The sequence below is a fragment of the Lutjanus erythropterus genome, chromosome 6 (assembly GCF_056507025.1).
Source record: "Lutjanus erythropterus isolate fLutEry1 chromosome 6, fLutEry1.hap2, whole genome shotgun sequence".
NCBI classification, from domain to species: domain Eukaryota; kingdom Metazoa; phylum Chordata; class Actinopteri; order Lutjaniformes; family Lutjanidae; genus Lutjanus; species Lutjanus erythropterus.
This window is the reverse complement of record NC_139322.1, coordinates 33,280,890-33,299,662: the sequence shown is the minus strand read 5'-3', so window position 1 is coordinate 33,299,662 and position 18,773 is coordinate 33,280,890. Positions and strand designations below refer to the sequence as shown.

The following is an 18,773-nucleotide window of genomic DNA, read 5'->3' as shown; positions in this document are numbered from 1 at the left end:
ATTTTTGACCCTAAATTAACTATGCCTCTATGACCCTAAAATCAAGTTTATTGTGGGATTTCAAATAAAATATATTCTAAGAGTTCGACACAATTTATAATAAATTGATGCGCGTTTGTTCAGCCATCAAAGGTATAGTCCACTTAAGAGCTTTACCGGCATTTCGAGTCAACACAGGTACAATGATTAATATTTGAGTAAGGAGAGTAGCATTGCGGTGTCATTTCCCCTCCGATCGAGTTCATTTTTAAACGCATCCCCCAAGTTGCAACGTGTGGCCTCAGAAACCCTACTGTATGAGGAGAAACGTCACTGTCAGGCGACTAAACAGGAGAAACGTGTTGTGTTCAAGTGTCTAGGACCAGTCAGTGACATACTGATTACTATATTTCCAGTGACACGACTTTCGAGCGCAGATAGCAAGTTAGAATAAATACTTCAATTGTTTCTACTGCTACGTCTAGTCTCCCATCGATTATTGCGAGATAACCCTATGGCCTTCTCGTGAGCAGCTGCGTGGCAGTGGACCCTCTTCTCCTTTTATGCTCTTTGGTTGCCCAAACGCTGTCAAATATCGCGGTAGCCGCCTCCTTAATCACTACGTAATGTGCCGTGCTGCTTCTAGCGGCGCTGGTGACAGTGCTGAAAGCTGTTGGGGTGAGTTTTCGTTAATTTTATTGGTTCACATAACAATTTAAACATTTGTCTTAAATGTGTCAGTAAGGCATTTTAGCTTTGTTATCCAGCGGGTCTTTAGAATTGAACGGTTTATCCTGCGCTTAGTCATACGCAGAGCTCGGGCCTGGGTGGGGGCAGCCGTGTTTTTCCTCACCATAAATCACCACACAGTCCAGTAGCATGCTAGCGAACTGTAGCTGCTATTAGCCGCTTAGCATTTTTGAACTGCCTATTAACATCGTTAAGGGCTCGAATAAACAGGTGTTTTTGTAATGTGTCCCAATGTCCCCGAGAAATGGCACTCACCTGACATACGTTTGTTAAACAATAGTGACAGACGCGGTTACTGGTTAGAACGTAGCACGAGTCACCGATCGCTTGTCGTAGCTTCTTTGTTGTCCCGTCCTCGTGCCGTTAGCTCAGATAAGGTTATCTTTTTGTTTTCGGTGTGTTAAGGGAATAAAGGCAGTTACTGGCTATTATAATTATGTTTATTATATATATTTTCAGTTTCAGGCATAACCTTATCTATACCGTATAATAACTAGCGAATGTTAAAGGTTTGGTCCTTTTCATATCGATCATTCCGAACTGTGCTTTGTATGTTCAATAAAATTTCACCCAAATTACACGATGTCAGGGGGAGTGCGTGGTGCTATCCACTTTAACAAAGTATGATTATAGTAAAATGAAGTTATCCTCCTTGATCACATGGCTGCCGAGTACGTCGGAACAGCCCATTGTTTTGTAGCAAACCTCAAATGATTTTATACCAAGTTTATACATCCTAGAATAAACCAACAAACTTTAAAATTGCATTTTTTTTAAATGGAGCATGGTTTTATTGCACAATAATGACACTAACGAGTGTTTTCCGCAAAGTTTCCGAACAGACGTACGTGTGATAACAACCAAATAAGTAAAAATGCCCTATTTGCTATTTGAGCTAGCTTAACTCGTGGCGTACTGTATAATGACAATGTCGCAGTGAATTAATTTCCATTTTCAAAGTAGGAAACGCCCGAGGGTATCGGCTGTATTAGCTGTTTACGACTTTAGCGTTAGCGAGATGCTAATCTGTCTGGCTCTGTTTGTCCACACAAGGTCATTAAAGATGATGCAATTTGTGCGCAACTGTTTCCGAGAACTGCGTTATGTTGGCTAATTAACAGTAAAACGGCGAAAACTGACAGATATTGAAGGGTTTGGCGGCGTATTTTAGTGTGGCATGTGTTGTAAAATTAGCTTGCTAGCATACTGTAGATGTGACGTTTTCGATAGCGTTGCATGCCGCAACGTGTTGGATCAGGCCACATTAGCAGTTCCAGCTGAGGATGGCGGATTGCTGGAAGTCACATGGTTGGTCCTGTCAGGGCGGCTGTTGTACGGGCCCAGACTAGGGCCGCACCGTCGTGTTAAAGCTCGAGATATTCGTTGATTTATTAGTCGTTCTGTCGTGAATGGAACTGGGTTCCTATTATTTGTTTAATGATTAGCGAGCTAAACTCTAGTTTACTACTCCCGAGAAAGTGCTGAAACGGCCAATCGGTGCTGGTGGTTCAGTGGGAGGACTGTTTTCTCTTTCTGCGTCACCAAAGCTGAAAAAAGGGGAGAAGAAAAGCCCATCTTCTCCAAGGTTGTTTTCACTGGAGTCGTCTCTCTTCACTGCTCATAACCTTTAACCCACTTAATCAACCCATGTTGTGATAAATGAGTCCTTTTTGTATAGATGGCAGTCTGTACAGCTTAGATCCCGTGGGTCTAATATCCATTATAAAGTGTTACAAATAAAAAAGAAATAGAAGTGAACTGAAGTGCTTGTTAGTTCATCTGGATTTGACATTTGGATCTGAATGCCAAGGAGGCTCATTCAAAAAAAGCCCCCTCTTTACTTCTAGGAATCCAGTTGAATATTTTTATTACATTATATTTTAATCTTCTGGGAACTGGGATGGGAGGTATTGCAACAGTCACAGCAGAATAGATATCATGTGTCCCCGGGTTGGCTCACCCAGCTTGTTTTCAAAGCAGTGTATTTAGGTCAACAACACTGTGCTCTAACCTACTGATTGAGATTGGTTTCTGAGTTTCTAAATAACTTAAGCAACATTTACACACACACAGTATGTGCTCCAACTTAAATATCATGGCCTCAAGCTGAAAGTATGCACAAGGACTTGTTGATCCACAGCTCTTGCCTGCTAGTCAGCTGCCTTGCATTGTGGGCTGTATCCAGAGGCATCTGAGGAAAACCTATTTTTATACTTGTGAGTCTGGGGGCAAAGAATCTAGTGTTCTCAAAACTTAAAGCTACTGGTTCTCAGGGTTAGAACTGCTGTTCACGTGACAGAAAAATGTGAAATTTTATCACTTGACAGTGTAATTTAATCTCTGCCTCACTGCAGACTCTTAAAGCCCTTGTTAATTTTTGTGTAAATTCTAAAAGTTTTAAATGTGAAGTTGCTGTTAATCAGCTTAAGGTCAAGTTAAAGTAATTAATTCTGCTCAGCTAACCAATTCTGCTTTTCCTCAACAGTATGAAGTGAAACGGAACTGAATTTTTGTACCATCCGCAACTGCTTCAAGTTCAGATCATAACAAAGAAACTGAAGATAAACCTCCCAAAACAAGCAAAGTTGCAACGCCGAAGACACACGAGGAAAAAAAGGATCACTTCAAGGGTTTAAAAACGCGAGAAGTAACCAAATCCTGAAACGACCAAAGAAGACGCACATCAGCCCAATTGAAACGCTGAAGAGAAGCAATCCAATGCCCAAGCATATTCTGAGAAGATAATAACTTGATCTGAAACCAGAAGTTTGTGCCTACTCAACAGCTTTGACAAAGCACACGTCCCAACGCTGCTCCTAGCCCTCCTCATCCTCACCACACCACCGACTCACCACCGGGGTGTGGAGTGGGCTGCTATCTGCTAGTTTTTTTTTTTCTCCCCCCCATAGTTCCCCCCGTCTTTCCCTCCCTCTACTCCCTCACACTGTTTTCATTGTATTTTTTTCTAAGCAGTGTTATTGCACCTGCGTTTGCCTTTTTTGAGCTAGATTTCCCCCCTTTTTTGCTTTATGCAACCATCTAGAACTTGTGCCAGAAACCTGTAACAAGTGTGTGTGTTCAACTGTGTGCGTGAAGAGATCTGCAGGAACTGCATAGTGACAGAGATCCTGAGAATTACAAGATTCAAGACGAAGAATAAAGGTGGGTCTCACTTGTAGTCCCTTCATAACATGAGACCTATGTTATTAACAACAACTGTACTGTTTAATTGTTTAGTCATTTATGATGTCATTTGTCATGTTTTGAATGATTTCCTCCCCCCAGTATGCTGAAAATTGTTCCCTGGTAAATTTTATACTGCAAGTTGGGTGGAACTCAGAAACTTGTTAAATTCCCTGTTTGTTCATCTGCACATATTGGGTTAATGTGTATAAATACAGATTGGGGAACAGTCTCAATTCTGATTCAGTTTGGCCAGCTGCGCTGATGTTGGACAGCAATGCAGAGGTTGTTTTCTTTTTTATCACTGAACACAAAGCAAAGCATTTGTCCTCCTTGTTGGCTTTGATAAACAGGGCACAAAATCGCCACCAGCCAAATTGGTGGTAAAACATGCAGGTGTTTGGAAGATTTACTTCACTCACCAGCCAAAACACAAGGGTAATCTATTGAGTGGCTGGTAAAATTTGAACACTTACTTGGTAGTGGACAAAACTTAATTTTGCACCCTCGAACTCTATCTGGATCTGTGGCCTCATCATTTAGTTTGGGTTGCTCAATTTTCAAATGGTAGTTCTGCTGATTACACTGATTAGCACACCTTTAACCAGAATGTGGGCGCTCTCAGCTCTTTGCAAATGATTAAACGTTCCTCAAGTGGAATGAGTGTGATAAGTGATACTGAGCTGAAGGTTTGATTATATCATGTCAGTGACCTCTACATTGCCATTTGCTAAAGACAACTGTAAGCTTCACACAAGCCAGCTGAACTGAACTGCTACCACCACAAAACTGTTAAACTGGTTATTCAATTCAGTTTGAGAATGATTTGATTGCCTCTCCCACACCCAGCCCGCACCTTTTCCTGTTCTGTCGTTTTCAAGTCATAGCCTCCCTGATTTTTGCCTTTTCTGGGGGATACAAGCCCACAGCTATTTTCCTTTGTTTGTGACACTTGGCACACTGGCTGACCTATCTGCCTTACCCGTTATGTTTGTTCCTCTCTTCACCCTTGCAGACATCCAGCGGTGTATCATTTGGGTGGTTACATAAAAAAAAAAATAGTACTTAACAGTCAAGCAAAAAAAAAAAAAAAAATCAAACAAGTAATCAAGTTCAGCAAGTGCTCAAGCAAGTTTGCTCCGAGTTTATGGGAAAATATGGGCAGCCCCTGGAAAGGCTTTGTTGAGTTTACCTTGCCTGCGTCGCCACCCACCGCGTTTGTTAGCGCTGACCTGAGCAGCACCTCCCCTGTCGGACTCAGCCTGTCGCCATATGGCCGATCCGTAAGTTCCACCTTCCCACCTCTTTTCTACGTGCCCCACCCCATCGAACACCCATCCACCCACCTTGCCCTGCATCTCTCTGCTGTGAATGGCCTAACCTCTTTCATCCTTTTTCGGGCTCCCGAGACTAGCCTCTACTCAGTTATATGGTTGCAGGGTGAGGGGTGTAGAACTTTACCGCTTTTCACAAATTCTCAAGAGCCTTTTTTTTCTTTTTCTCAATTGTACTGTGCGTCACAATTCGGTAAAACCTTAGTCGGGTCATGACACAGACAAATCATGTTGGGTTACATTAATGCTGGTATGTAACTTCACTCAAATCATGGCAACAAGTACAAGCTAAACAACATACCAGTTGGTCCCTTGGAAAAAAATGTTAAGTGTAACTCATTTTGATAGTGCAGTACAGGGCCTAACAGAAGAGGCTGCTCTGGGACCCCCCTCATAACCCATAACCCATCACAAACTCTCTGTCCACTTTAGATGCACCGCTATTTGACCTGTCATTTACATCTTTGGATTCTCCATCTTCCGTAGTTTTATTTTACTTGAGCCCAAGTAATATTTGCGACACTGCACTTAAACCACTTCCCCTTAACTGGCTGCGCAAATAGGTTGGTTGATCTTTTCAGTTTCTAGTCTACCTTCTCTGTAGACCCATACCTGTTTGAATGTGATAGCATTTTCAGCCACTTATTAGTGCTGCTGATAGATGTTGAAATGTGAGATTGTAGCAGATCTGTTGTTACTGAGTGGCCTCATGGCTTTCACCCTGGTGTTTTGGTGTTTTCTCACAGGAGCTGAGGAGGAGTGGTGGTGGTTGTGATGAGCTAAAATATAAAATGGCATAGTAGAAAGATTTGTTCGCAGGAACATGGAATATATTGCTGTGATACTGTGAAATATATAAATGTTGGATCTCCAAAAGTTGGTGCATGGGCAGCACTGGTTGCTCTATGAAATATCGGTGGATTACCAAGGTCAAGTAGAGAATTCAGGATATAATACCTGAATGTTTGAAAACAACTGGTTTAGCATAATAAACACTTGTGATATCTGGTAGGGCTGCTCCCGACAAAAGATTTTCTTAGTCAACTAGTCATTGCATGTTTCTGATGGAGATTTGGAGATTTTTGGGGCAGGAAGCGAGCTGCCTATTAAATGCTTCTGAATATGTCTGAACAACCAGCAAGGAGACTGAACATTTTATTAATTTATTTCCACGCAGTATAACATCACATAAGTCTAGTTGTCTAAACCACACTAATAAATAATTTCCCAATAAATAAAAGCAAACACTTGCAGACCTGTCAACACGATGGATATCTACCATCTCTTCATCATCCCCGGAGTCAGGGTCCTGGTCAAACTGCTCCCAGACTAAGAGGACCGTTAAGCAAGCTTAAGAGCTAATGGCAGCTACGGACCAGTTCAGTGGCTGCGGAGCCTGGTTCATTGGCCCCCCACCTCCCAGTGGTCCAAAGCTCTGTAAACTAACGAAACGCTCCTTTGCTTACAGTTAAGTAAAAGTACACCTTATTGATAGTGACAATAATGTTACAACAAGTGAAAAAGTCTGTGTTCCCCTGATAGTTTTTTGTCCTTGGCCTAACAGCACGGTGCAGCTCCCAACTGGAGTTTGAGGTGTTTTTTTGTTTGTCTTTTTTTTTTTCTGCAACTTATGTATAAATAAAAACTTGGTAGACTAAGATTCTTCTAACTTCTAACCAACTGCTAGGGAGCAGCCCTAATATCTGGATAAGAGTAAGTTTAAAAAAAAAAAAAAACTAAATGATATGACAGCTCCTTCTCAAAGCTATTGCCTCCTCCCAACAGTGTATCAAAGTCCTAGCCCCAGTGTCAGAAATGGAAAGAGGCTCTTCTGAACCTCCAGTGGCTCGAAACACTGGCTCTACCCCATCCACCTCTACTGGTCCCATGCCCATCCCCCGCTCCTCCTCCATGTCTTGCCATCCACACCCAGGAAGTAAAAAACACAGGCGGACTCCATTGTATCAGAGATCAGTAAGAGGGCATGTTCGGCGGTGCCCACACTGACTTAACAGCCTTGTGAGCTGCTGTTGTGTCATGTGACTTTTGCTAACAGCATGGTTTGTTGTTGCGTGAACAAGTTCAAGAGAATGTAGTGGCAGATTTCGATGTGAGTTTGTATAAATATTTCAGTATAATCAGTGATTGGTAGATGGAGGTGAACAGTGTGTGAACTATCTAACCAGAATTGCATGGAATTTCTGCAAAGTTTTGTTTGTGCTTAGGTGATGTGGGACTAAAGTCACTTGACAAATTGAGTGAATTTCAACTTTAAGTGCATGACACCAGGAAGTGCCAAATGGTGTTTTTATTGTGTCAAGTTTTCCAGTCAGTGGTATAAATTATTCTGACATTCTGTCCAGGCATTGTCGGTGATGTTGTTGATGACCAGATCACGCCAGAAGACTCTTATGTAGATTTACTTTTGCTTTTTTTCCCCTCCCCACTTCCTCTGAAGTTTGCTCTACCTGCATGTTTTAAGTGTTTTGTTTGAGGTTGGCATCAAACACTGCATTAAACTGCAGCCTCTGTGTTTTTTTCTCCTTTGTCTGTTTCATGTTGATCCACGACTGGATGTATTTTAACACTTTCTTCTCATCCTCCCCAGATGAGTTTTGATCCAGGCATGCTCCATAACAATGGACACACTGCATACGCCAACGGCACAGGGCCTGGCATTAGAGAAACCGGTGTGGTGGAGAAACTGCTGACTTCTTATGGGTTCATTCAGTGCTCCGAACGTCAGGCTCGTCTCTTCTTCCACTGTTCCCAGTACAATGGCAACCTGCAGGAGCTTAAAATAGGAGGTGAGAGGACATGGACAAATCATAAATACTTAAACTGTAGAACTTGCCTTATGAAAAAAACACTGAAGCGACAACTCTGATTCCAAAAAAGTTGGGATGCTGTGAAAATATAAACAGAATGTGGTAACTTTCTAATTCTAATTTTCTTCTGCTTCTGTCTCCTCAGATGATGTAGAGTTTGAGGTATCCTCTGACAGGCGCACTGGCAAGCCCATAGCAGTGAAGCTGCTAAAGATAAAGCCAGAGGTGCTGCCAGAGGAGCGCATCTCGGGCCAGGTGGGGCCAGACCTGCACGCCTATCCCTTTACTGTGCTGCATGGTTATATTCATCCAGTTAAGGAACACCATTTTATTTTTGGTTCTGTCCTTGTCTGTCAACTTAACATTTATATGGACCATTGTGTTTTTTGGGGAGGGGGTGGGAGGGCGGAGGATGTTTGATTCCCCCCTCTTATTCCCCCCAATCCAAATTAAAGAACATTCTCCTTCAGGATTTGCAATAGTTAGGATTTCAGATTGGCTAGTTGTGTTGACATGCATGTTTGCTGGAGCTGTAGAATGTCTATTGAACAAATATGGTCAAGTGATCAATGAGATTGCCCAACAGGCATGTTAATTTCTCTGTGAATGCTCACAGCAACTAATGTAGCTCATTTGGTCAGTCTCACAAACTAAAACAAATCTTACATCAACCATTCTGGTACACATATGTAAAGAGTCAATGAGCCTGACTGCTGCATCATTAAGTTGAGCTCAGCAGGGGAAGGCAGAGCCATGCCATGGCCAACTGTTGTGCTCGGCTCATTGGTGATGTACAATTCCTAAAGTGCAAGTGATGCCACTTGTCCTGTAATGCAGACACATAATAAATCTGAGTCTCCATGCAGAGCACAATTTGACTTCAAAAAGCAGCACGCTTGTACTGATTCACTCACTCACTCACTTGTTGAGTCAGGTCATCAACATGCTAGAGGCCTGACAGTGTATACAGATTTCATACTGAATCTAACCTGTGGATGGTGCACCACATCTGTGACACTTGATATATACTTGTTACTGTGACATTTGAAACTCGGCCATTTCATCCATCACATGTCCAGGAATATTTTAATTGGGCTACATTATTATAATGAATGTTTGACCTACGATTTGAATAACATTTTGTTAATGGCCTCCACTTGCAATTTCCTCCTTTTCCGCAGGTTGTCTCAGCAATCCCTGTGCACTTGGATGGAAAGTCTGCCCCTGGCCAGGTGCCCACTGGTAGTGTTTGTTATGAAAGAAATGGGGTAAGAAAATTGTCATGGATTACAGCATGGTTCATCAGTGAAAGGCAGAATGTTGAACTAAAATTTCATTCTTCCACGTAGGAGAATTTTGTACAGACATCACTCAGTTACCCCTTTAGTGCTTTGCTGGGTTTGCTAAATGCCTCCTTACATCTGTTTCCATGTTTCAGCATTGGACAGCATATAGTTGTATATCATTAACAGTATCTGCTGCACATTGCTGTCTGTCCTTAATATAAATGTATTCTTACTTAATTGCTGGTCTTGATTGTGAAATAGTAGAAGGGTTAATATTTGTGTCCTAAACCCTTTTAAACAAAGTTTAACCATGGTGTGCCATTCCACAGGAAGTGTTTTATCTTACCTACACCCCTGATGATGTGGAGGGTAATATTCACCTGGACACGGGCGACAAAGTCAGCTTTTACATGGAGACCAACAAGCAGTAAGTCTCTATACTATGGCACTATTGTCTCTATAATTCCAGCTTGCACTTTAAAAAGAAATCACATTTTCTGCTTTTGTGTTTCAGTACTGGTGCAGTCAGTGCTCGTAATATTCAACTTGTGAAGAAAAAGCAAATGAGGTGCCAGGGTGTGGTGTGTGCTACAAAGGTAAGGGCTGTTCATATTATCACATTGACTTGTCTTCTTTTGTAGTAGTTATTTTGCTTTATGATGGCTGACTTCACAAAACTAAATGCACTGTCCAAAATGGTTGAGGAAAAGTAGCTATGCACTTTTCCTGTCCTTGCTGGTTTGTACCAAACAGATCTGCTGTAGATATAATTTTGGTTAATGTGACTTGTATCTGGTTCTGTGCCACGATTTCCACCATACAGATGAATTGATGAAATACTAACTCAAATTCATTATATATTTAGACCATGAATGTGAACAACCTTTCTGTAACACTTGCCAATCCTTCTGTTAGTCACATAAAGTAACTCACTGAACTCTGGCCCTGGAGCTTCCACTTTGAGTGACGTGTCGATGTATCCGTTATCTTGAACCATGTTTTGTCTTTCAGGAGGCGTTTGGATTCATTGAGAGGGCTGATGTGGTGAAAGAGATCTTCTTTCACTACAGCGAGTTTAAGGGTGATCTGGAGGCTCTGCAGGCTGGAGATGACGTTGAGTTCACCATTAAAGACAGAAATGTAGGTGTTAAGATTTTCAACTACAAAAACCTGATTAACCTTTGTTAGATCCACTTTTGACCAATGTGGACACTGTTAAGCCTGGACTGACCTACCTGAATTTTTTGTTCTTTGGGCCACAGGGTAAAGAGGTAGCCACAGATGTGAGGCTGCTCCCCCAAGGAACAGTCATCTTTGAAGATATCAGTATTGAGCAGTTCGAAGGCACTGTCGTCAAGGTCATTCCCAAGGTTCCCACCAAAAACCAGGCAAGTAGATTTAAAAGTCTGACAAGTTTTAATTTTAATGTATGTAAAGAGGCTTTGGCAGTAAAAGCAGGCAGGCAGCTGTGACCCAGAATGTAACGAACAACTTTCACATGTCTTTTCCTTCCTGCTTCCACAGAACGATCCTCTACCAGGTCGTATCAGTGCCCGGATTGGTTTCACTGACAAAGAACTGCCATTCGGCGAGAAGGACACTAAGTCCAAGGTGACCCTGTTGGAGGGAGATCACATACAGTTCAACATCTCCACTGACCGCAGAGACAAGCTGGAGAGGGCTACCAACATCGACATCCTCCCAGACACCTTCAACTTTACCAAGGAGACACGTGAAATGGTGAGGATAACATAAAGAATAAATCAATGTGATTTTCAATAATTAATTATATCCATTACAGAAATGGAAAAAATGACTGGAGGGGGCTGCGACAGTCACTGAACTAAACACCTTTGTGCCACACAATCTTTTCCTAGGGGGTGATTGCGGCTATACGCGATGGCTTTGGCTTCATTAAGTGTGTGGATCGGGATGCCAGGATGTTCTTTCATTTCAGTGAAGTTCTAGAGGAGAGCCAACTGCACATTTCAGATGAAGTGGAGTTCACTGTTGTGCCTGTAGGTCCTGTTTATAAACTTTTCACAAAAGTTTTCTGTATACAGTATCCTGTATTGTTCCTCAAACAGGCACATTTTAAATGTTTTTGTTATTAAAACTAAAAGTACGTGTCCCATCATTGTCAGGATATGCTGTCAGCTCAGAGGAACCACGCAGTGCGCATCAAGAAGCTGCCCAAAGGCACAGTGTCCTTCCATACACAGTCTGAGCAGCGCTTTGTGGGCGTGGTCGAGAAGGAAGTTGTGGCAACCCCCAACAAAAATGTCAGTCCCACAAAGGGCAAGGAGAAGGTACCATAGTGCACAGTTATTACAAATATTAAAAACCAATAGCCTTGTAGACCACCCCCAGTCCACACTATCTACCCTTCTTCCTCAGTTTTGTTTTAGTTCTAATTTTCCTCTTTGCTTTCTCCTCCAATGACTTCGTCCTGTTCATGCTCCTTGTTGGTTAGAAAAAAGACAAGGTAGGACTTAGACCTTCTGCATGAAGCCACGTCAAAAAATGAAAACGCCAAACATTCTCATATCAATAGTTTCTGTACATTTCACTAACATTTAGTGTAAGAGATAACCGCTTGGATTTCTAGAGCTTAGATGAACAAGAAGTCACCAATCGATAAATAATTCAGTGTAAGACTACTGTATTTACAAGTGTGACGTTGACAAGCCTTGCTGTCTAATGGATGTCTGTCTCTCTTATTTTTTTAAGGGTAAAGTTGTAGAAAAGGTTAGTCTTTGCAGGCCTCTGACCAGCTGTTTGCCTCCTTTACCTCCTCTATTTGACAGCATGGTGTTTGATCACCAATTAACCCTTAGAAACATGGACTCTGTCACTGATTCAGTGTGTTGTAGGGCTGCACAATTAATGATTGAATGGTAGTCCCAACTAGTAATATGTTTTTGGGAACAGTTAAGTATCAAAAGGAATACAGACCATCATTCTATAAGAATCATTTTCTTTTGGAACTTCCTAAATGATGAAAACAGCACCTGATTAGTCATTTAATCAAATATCTGTCTCATTACTGCTTGGTCCTTGTTAGACACTTACATTCAACGTATTTGAATATTTTTGCGTTCAAACCAATACTAGTAATTGAAGTTGCAACAAGACCACAACAGATTAAGAAGCATAAAATAGTCCATTTCCTGTGATGATGCAAGGAAGCTCATAAAGAAGAGTCGTTACATTATACATTACCATCCTATACACTCTGGTTGGTGCCAGACTTTTCTGCCAGTTCTGTTGATACTAGGGGGGCATTTATGAAGAACCACACTAAGTACTAACACTAAATACTTTTGTTGGACTTGATGTCTAACATTGATAACACCAGTAAATATTGTGCCCCAATGGGGGTTATTACTGTAAATAACTGGACAGAGTATTGCAGAACTGTTCCCATTAGTTGGGTAATTATGCAGCCCTACATTGTAGGCTGTAACTCAGCGCTATTGCAGTAGACTAGCCTGATGCTAACCAAGTAGGCTGCTACCACATGATGTAATACACACACAGGTGCCTCTCGTATGCTTGTGTAGACCATCTGCACTCAGTCATCTAATACACTCCTAAATCATCTGATTGAATCAGTTGAGACATTGATGGGTTTCACAAGTTTCGAAAACGGTGCAGCATTGAGACAACTGACCTTGGCTGGGGAACAGCTGGATCAACCATTAGTGACGCTCCTCACCAGAATGATGATGTACATTTGATGTGTTACACTCTCTGTAGGAAGCTGAAGAAGGAGTTATTGCATATGAAGACTGTGGAGTGAAGCTCACTGTGCCATACCACACCAAGGACCTGGAGGGAGGAGGTCACCCACAGGTTGGAGACAAGGTATCTGAGTGACACTGCACTATTGATGGAGAATCAAATGAAGATGGTGTAAAGGGTCGCGAGCAATCAGGATAGTAATAATGTGGGATATATGGAGCACGCTATTTTAAAGTCCCATGCATTAAAGTTCATGGATCTGGTCAGTTTTAAAACTGCCCTAATTATGCTCAAAGTAAGATATTCAGTACTGGGCAATATTCAAAAAAGGTTATGTGACAGCAGAGGAGGGTTATAATTTAATTAACAGTCTGCTTGTCCAACAAAGATCGGCGTGTATTTCAGTCTGTTGGGTGGATTTGTGGAATGGGTTTAAGCAAATCCCAAATCTACAAAGATTTTTGTGACATGTAGGGATGACAAAGGTTTGTTTTTTTTTTTTCACTTTTAATTCTGGGTGGATATTTGGGTCATAAATAAATCTATGGTGTAGTTTGTTTGTATGTTATATTTGGTTATAATTAAATTGTTGTGCTATTACATGTCATGATATGAGTTAATAGAGGACAGGTGAGAAAAAAATCTAAGTTTTTCTTCTACCTACTCCTTTTCTGACACAGTTACTCTAGTTTTGTTTGTCTTATGTTCGAAATAGTAATTCATTCAGTCATTCAAATGTAAATTTTTCCTTTAAAAGGACTTTCACATTGATGTAATGATTCCAACTCTTGCAGACACTGTTGAATAGGTGGGCATAATGAAGTCTGCTCCCTATACCAGACAAATGCTGCTGCTAGAACAGACCTTTTGTAGCAGTGTTTTCTATGGAAGCTCATTTCTGCCCATGTGATGGGGATAAAAAAGATGCTGTAGGTCATGATGACAAGCTTTCTCAAAATAAGGACTTGGTATCACAAAATAAGCAAACTAAGTAGCTAAATCATTATTTTGTTCTCATTTTATTGACTTGCAGGATCCAATTCCCCATCCTACTGACAGAAAATGCTTTCCATAGCTTGCAGCGATGACTTGGTAGCTTCAAGCTGATTGTTTCCTTTGTTTTCCACCAATATGTGACATTAATACATTTGTCCATTAGGTGGAGTTCTCCATCAATGAAGTGAAGCGAACTGGCCAGCAGAGTGCTGTCTCCATCAGGGTCCTAAACCGCAACGCCTCCAATGCCAAGAGACTGCATGGATTTGTTGCCACACTGAAGGACAACTTTGGCTTCATTGAGACAGCAAATCATGACCAGGAAATTTTCTTTCACTACAGGTGAAGATTTTCATCTGCCTTTGGATAAGTTGGTTGCTGATTTATTTATTAATGGTATCCAAGGTCTGAATTTTATATCCAAGTCTCAGTGTATCTCTGGTTTCTCCTCAGTGAAATGTGCGGAGAGCTGGAGAACTTGGAGCTGGGTGACACTGTGGAGTACACTCTCTCCAAGGGAAAAGGAAACAAAGTTAGTGCTGAAAAAGTTACCAAAGTGGCTGCAGGTACGAAAGGTTTAATTCTGCCATTTAGTTTACTTTGTTCATACAGCATTTGTAATGTTTGTTGACATGGCAGTGTAGGTGGGAGTGCTTCTAAACACAAGATGTGTGAAATCCACTGTTCTCCACTTTCAGTGAATGGCATTGGTGAGGATGTTAGTACGACCGTGATGATGGGGAAGATTATCCGTCCCTTACGCAGTGTGGACCCCTCCCAGACAGAATACCAAGGGCTTATTGAAGTAACAGAGGAAGGTTGGTGTTAAACTATGATGGGACTTACAAAATTTTTAAAGAACACTGTTTTTCTTGGGAAAATTAAATTGATGTTGACTGTCGTGCCGCTCTGGTTGTTTCAGGTGGAACTAAAGGCCAGAATTATCCCTTTGGAATCATGGGAATGGCAAACAAAGCAGATTGTCTGCAGAAAGGAGAAGTTGTGAAGTTCCAGGTTTGCACAGTTGCCCAAACTGGACAGAAGATGGCCTGTAATGTGGTCCCTCAGCGCAGAGCCATGGTGGAGTGTGTCAAAGACCAGGTACTGATCAGTTCTTCGTCTTCAGTTTCATTAGTGCTCATCGCAAGACATGCATCCGAAAACTCAGTGTGAAAGTCACTGTTACAGCATTACAGCTTATCCTGGAGTGAATGACATATTTGAATCCTGAAGTTGTCTTTTTTTTTGCTTCCAGTTTGGCTTTATCACATATGAAGTTGGTGAGAGCAAGAAGCTGTTCTTCCATGTAAAAGAAGTGCAAGATGGCCTGGAGCTCCAGACTGGGGATGAGGTGGAGTTCTCAGTTGTCCTCAATCAACGCACAGGAAAATGTAGTGCCTGCAACGTACGCAGAGTCAGGTAAGGACTCCAGTGCAGTGAATGGCTGTAGAACCTCTTACATTTTGGTTAAATTCTAATTAGCAGTATACAGTGTGTTTCATATCATGTTCAATTGACATAACATTGAGACTGATTATTCATCATGACTGTTACAGCGAGGGGCCTAAACCAGTGGTGACTCCGCGTCCTGATCGTCTGGTGAACCGATTGAAGAGCATCACCCTTGACGACGCCAGTGCTCCTCGCCTGGTCATTGTAAGACAGCCCCGTGGTCCTGACAATTCAAAGGTACAACCAAGACTGTCCTGTTGCTACATGTCGTCTGTACTGTGAAAGCTGCTGCTGTTCCATGTATTACCAATTAAATCATAGCTTCAGATATCAGTTTTAACTTTTTTTTTTTTAATATTAAATATACATAATGTTGTCAAACACTAAGTAACAAACTGAGCCTGGTGGTAAAACAGGCCCTTTTAGTGGGCATACTTTGAGAATGTACTCTTGCTCATAAGGATTATGTTGCAGCTCAGTTTAGCTTCTGACAGCTGCAGTGCTGCCACAGCAAAGTACCTGGAAAACTCGAGGAACCTCATCACATTAATGGAAAAATCTTGTAGTGTTGTCGTATGCACTCCTGCACCTCGATCAATAATTGGCCCCAATGATCTAATACAACTAGATTTATTAGAAGGTAAACTTTTGCTGATGAGTTGGAGGCAACACGTATACCACTTACTTAAATTCTTTCATGGTGCAGGGAATCAAAGCCCTCAAAAAAGTCAATGTTAAAGTGCCAGTGTTTCAGTCACAACAACATGGAAACCGTAAAGTTTAATGGTGCTTAAATACAGCCCATAATCGTAGTCCACAGCTGTGTTGGTGTGTCTGTAGTCACATGTAACAGCTCACTTATTAAAATCTTCAACTGTTAAAAATATTTGGCATCCATAAACCTCTTAATACCACTAAAAGGAAAAACATGATTTATTTTTAATTTTTATTTTTTTTAAAGACTTAACTCCTCTTAACCTGACATGGTGAACATGCTACAAAAACACTAAGTGTGTGAGATTAGCAGCTGTGATTGGGCAAACATTAGCATTAATGCTACTAGATGGGGCTCAGCAATGTAGCTGGAAAAAATATCACAATGTTTAATTTCTGTAAATTGACATAATTTTTATTGACTTATTAAAACCAGGAGATCAAAGGTTGAATTTGTTTTGTTTGTTGTTTTTATTTATTTGTATCACTTGTAGAATGCTCCATTATGATGCTGTCCATTAGGGATATGATAGGCTGATGTGTTTCCATGGCAGTTTACATTTCATCTGATTTTAGGTTTTCCTTTCTGAAACTTTAATGTACCAGTATTTTTAAACTACTCTTCTGTTCTTTCATTTTATGTAAGATACAATTTTTTTCTGTCCTCTCCATTACAGGGCTTCAATGTTGAGCGCAAGACCCGCCAGCCCGGTGTCATTGACTGAGCAATACAGAGCCCGCCCTGTTTGGTGTTGGTGGGATGCTGTCCTGAGGGGCAACAGCAGGGGATAAGGGAATTTGATTTAACACATGCTTGTACACAAATTCATACACAACACATACACACACACACATACAGTAATCGGCATGTGTAATCTTTGTCCCCATCGATGCCTGTGAGGGAACTTTTCTCATTCCACAGTTCCCTGCCTCCCATGTATGATGTACTTGATACAGAGTTCCACACTGCGGTGTACATGGATCTGAGTGTGTGTGTGCGTGTGTGATGTATCCTAGAAGTCATAGTGTGTACCGGAGGTATTTGTTTCTGAGGGTCTCGTCCCTCTAAATCAGAGTGATGACTGTGTGGCTGTCTATGTCCCAATATTTTGAATCTGCTTTGTCTGGAATTCTGCACCTGTAATCTGTCCAGTAGTGTGCCTGGGTGAGCGAGTGTGACTGTTAGCATGTCTTTGAGCATCTGCTCCTTTTTTTTTTTCCCCTCATATTTTTTGCTCCTTTACCCATGGAAACTTAAAATGATTTCATTGTAAAGTTTCCACTACTGTATGCTTTCCTACAAGACGCATAAAGCAAAGCAAAGTTCCCTCCATAAGGAGGATCATATTTCTCTTATGTGCGAGCTTAAACTGAGGATTCTTCTCTGCTCGGTTTTTTGAGCAGTTTTAAAATGCTTTATTGAAGAGCTGAAGTGAAAGCATGGTGTGTGTGCGTGTGTGAGATGTATGTGAATGTCAAACTAGTTAATCTAATGGGATTTACTTTCACCAATCTGGAGCCTTTAGATACCTTTTTGGTATTCACATGCTCCACTTAAGCAATTTTTCCCAGGTGCAGAATTCCTCGTGGCATCTTATATCTGCATTTCTTTTATACTATGTTTTTTTTTTTTTTTCTTGCACATATTTTTGCTTTTTTCCATTGAAACTCAATCTGCTAATATTGAATTAAGTAAGAATAAGGTGCCTAAAAAAACTACAAGCAAAATGAAAAAAAAATCAAACAAAAAATTAGATGTATCCTCTGTTCCCAGCCAACCGCCAAAATATTCAGAACAATCTTAGGGTGGCTTTCTTTTTCTAGTAGAAATAATACTGATATGCATCCCAAACCTGTGGGTTGAACTATACTGTATGTAATGTGTGCTTTTTTTTCTTAGTGAAAGTTCAAACTTCAGATATAACGAAACAAATTTAACTTAAAGAAGGAGAAGGGTAAAGTATTAGAAAATTCAGTCTAAAAAAAACAAAGCATTAAAAATCAGGATATCTGTTATTGTGCTCTGGAGACGTGGTGGGTGAGCTGTTGTGCCTCTGCACATTAAGTTACAGTCAAAATTAATTTCAATTTTGGAGATCACCGGGTTTCAGTTGAACCACGTACAGAGGTTCTCATGTACTTTTGTTAATGGTCTTGAATGAAACAATTGAATTAAAGTTTTATGAAAATCATGAGTTGTTTTGTAATTTGTCTTTCTTCAGTAGAATCTACCAGAACTGCTTTATTTTCTACTTGAAAGAAAATAGTTCCCTCATGAAATTGCTCCTAATGGGGTCTGTGAATTATATTGAGTAACTGGGTGAGGGTTGTTGGAAAGAGACATTGCTGTTGAGGGTTTTTTTTTTTGTTTTGTTTTAAACATCTTTTGGTGCTTGAGTGCCATTATATTGGAGAGAAGGCTGATATCTCCTTAACTCTGCAACTCACACCAAAACAATCAAAATGTATAAATGGCACCATAGACCAGGGGAAAAATGTGTTTTTGA

General features: G+C 41.0%; 1 protein-coding gene across 10 annotated transcripts; it reads left to right on the top strand.

Moving 5' to 3' along the window:
• Nucleotides 1–500: 500 nt before the first annotated feature.
• Nucleotides 501–18,458, top strand: csde1 (cold shock domain containing E1, RNA-binding). 10 transcript variants are annotated; one of them, XM_084721719.1, is made up of 24 exons: nucleotides 501–657; nucleotides 3,215–3,891; nucleotides 4,928–5,195; nucleotides 7,032–7,220; nucleotides 7,855–8,053; nucleotides 8,220–8,329; nucleotides 9,256–9,342; nucleotides 9,690–9,787; nucleotides 9,875–9,956; nucleotides 10,372–10,500; nucleotides 10,623–10,748; nucleotides 10,885–11,100; nucleotides 11,238–11,378; nucleotides 11,505–11,669; nucleotides 11,834–11,845; nucleotides 12,091–12,108; nucleotides 13,120–13,227; nucleotides 14,264–14,442; nucleotides 14,554–14,666; nucleotides 14,799–14,918; nucleotides 15,023–15,201; nucleotides 15,356–15,519; nucleotides 15,657–15,789; nucleotides 16,944–18,458. In XM_084721719.1, exons 3-24 carry the CDS (start codon nucleotides 5,070–5,072, stop codon nucleotides 16,989–16,991), a joined length of 2,742 nt encoding a protein of 913 aa, XP_084577845.1. In that variant the 5' UTR covers nucleotides 501–657; nucleotides 3,215–3,891; nucleotides 4,928–5,069; the 3' UTR covers nucleotides 16,992–18,458. The 10 variants fall into 10 exon arrangements, with proteins under 10 accessions (XP_084577845.1, XP_084577841.1, XP_084577848.1 ...); XM_084721715.1 differs by having other exon boundaries at nucleotides 8,220–8,386; XM_084721722.1 differs by lacking the exon at nucleotides 4,928–5,195 and having other exon boundaries at nucleotides 8,220–8,386.
• The last annotated feature ends 315 nt before the right edge of the window (nucleotides 18,459–18,773 follow it).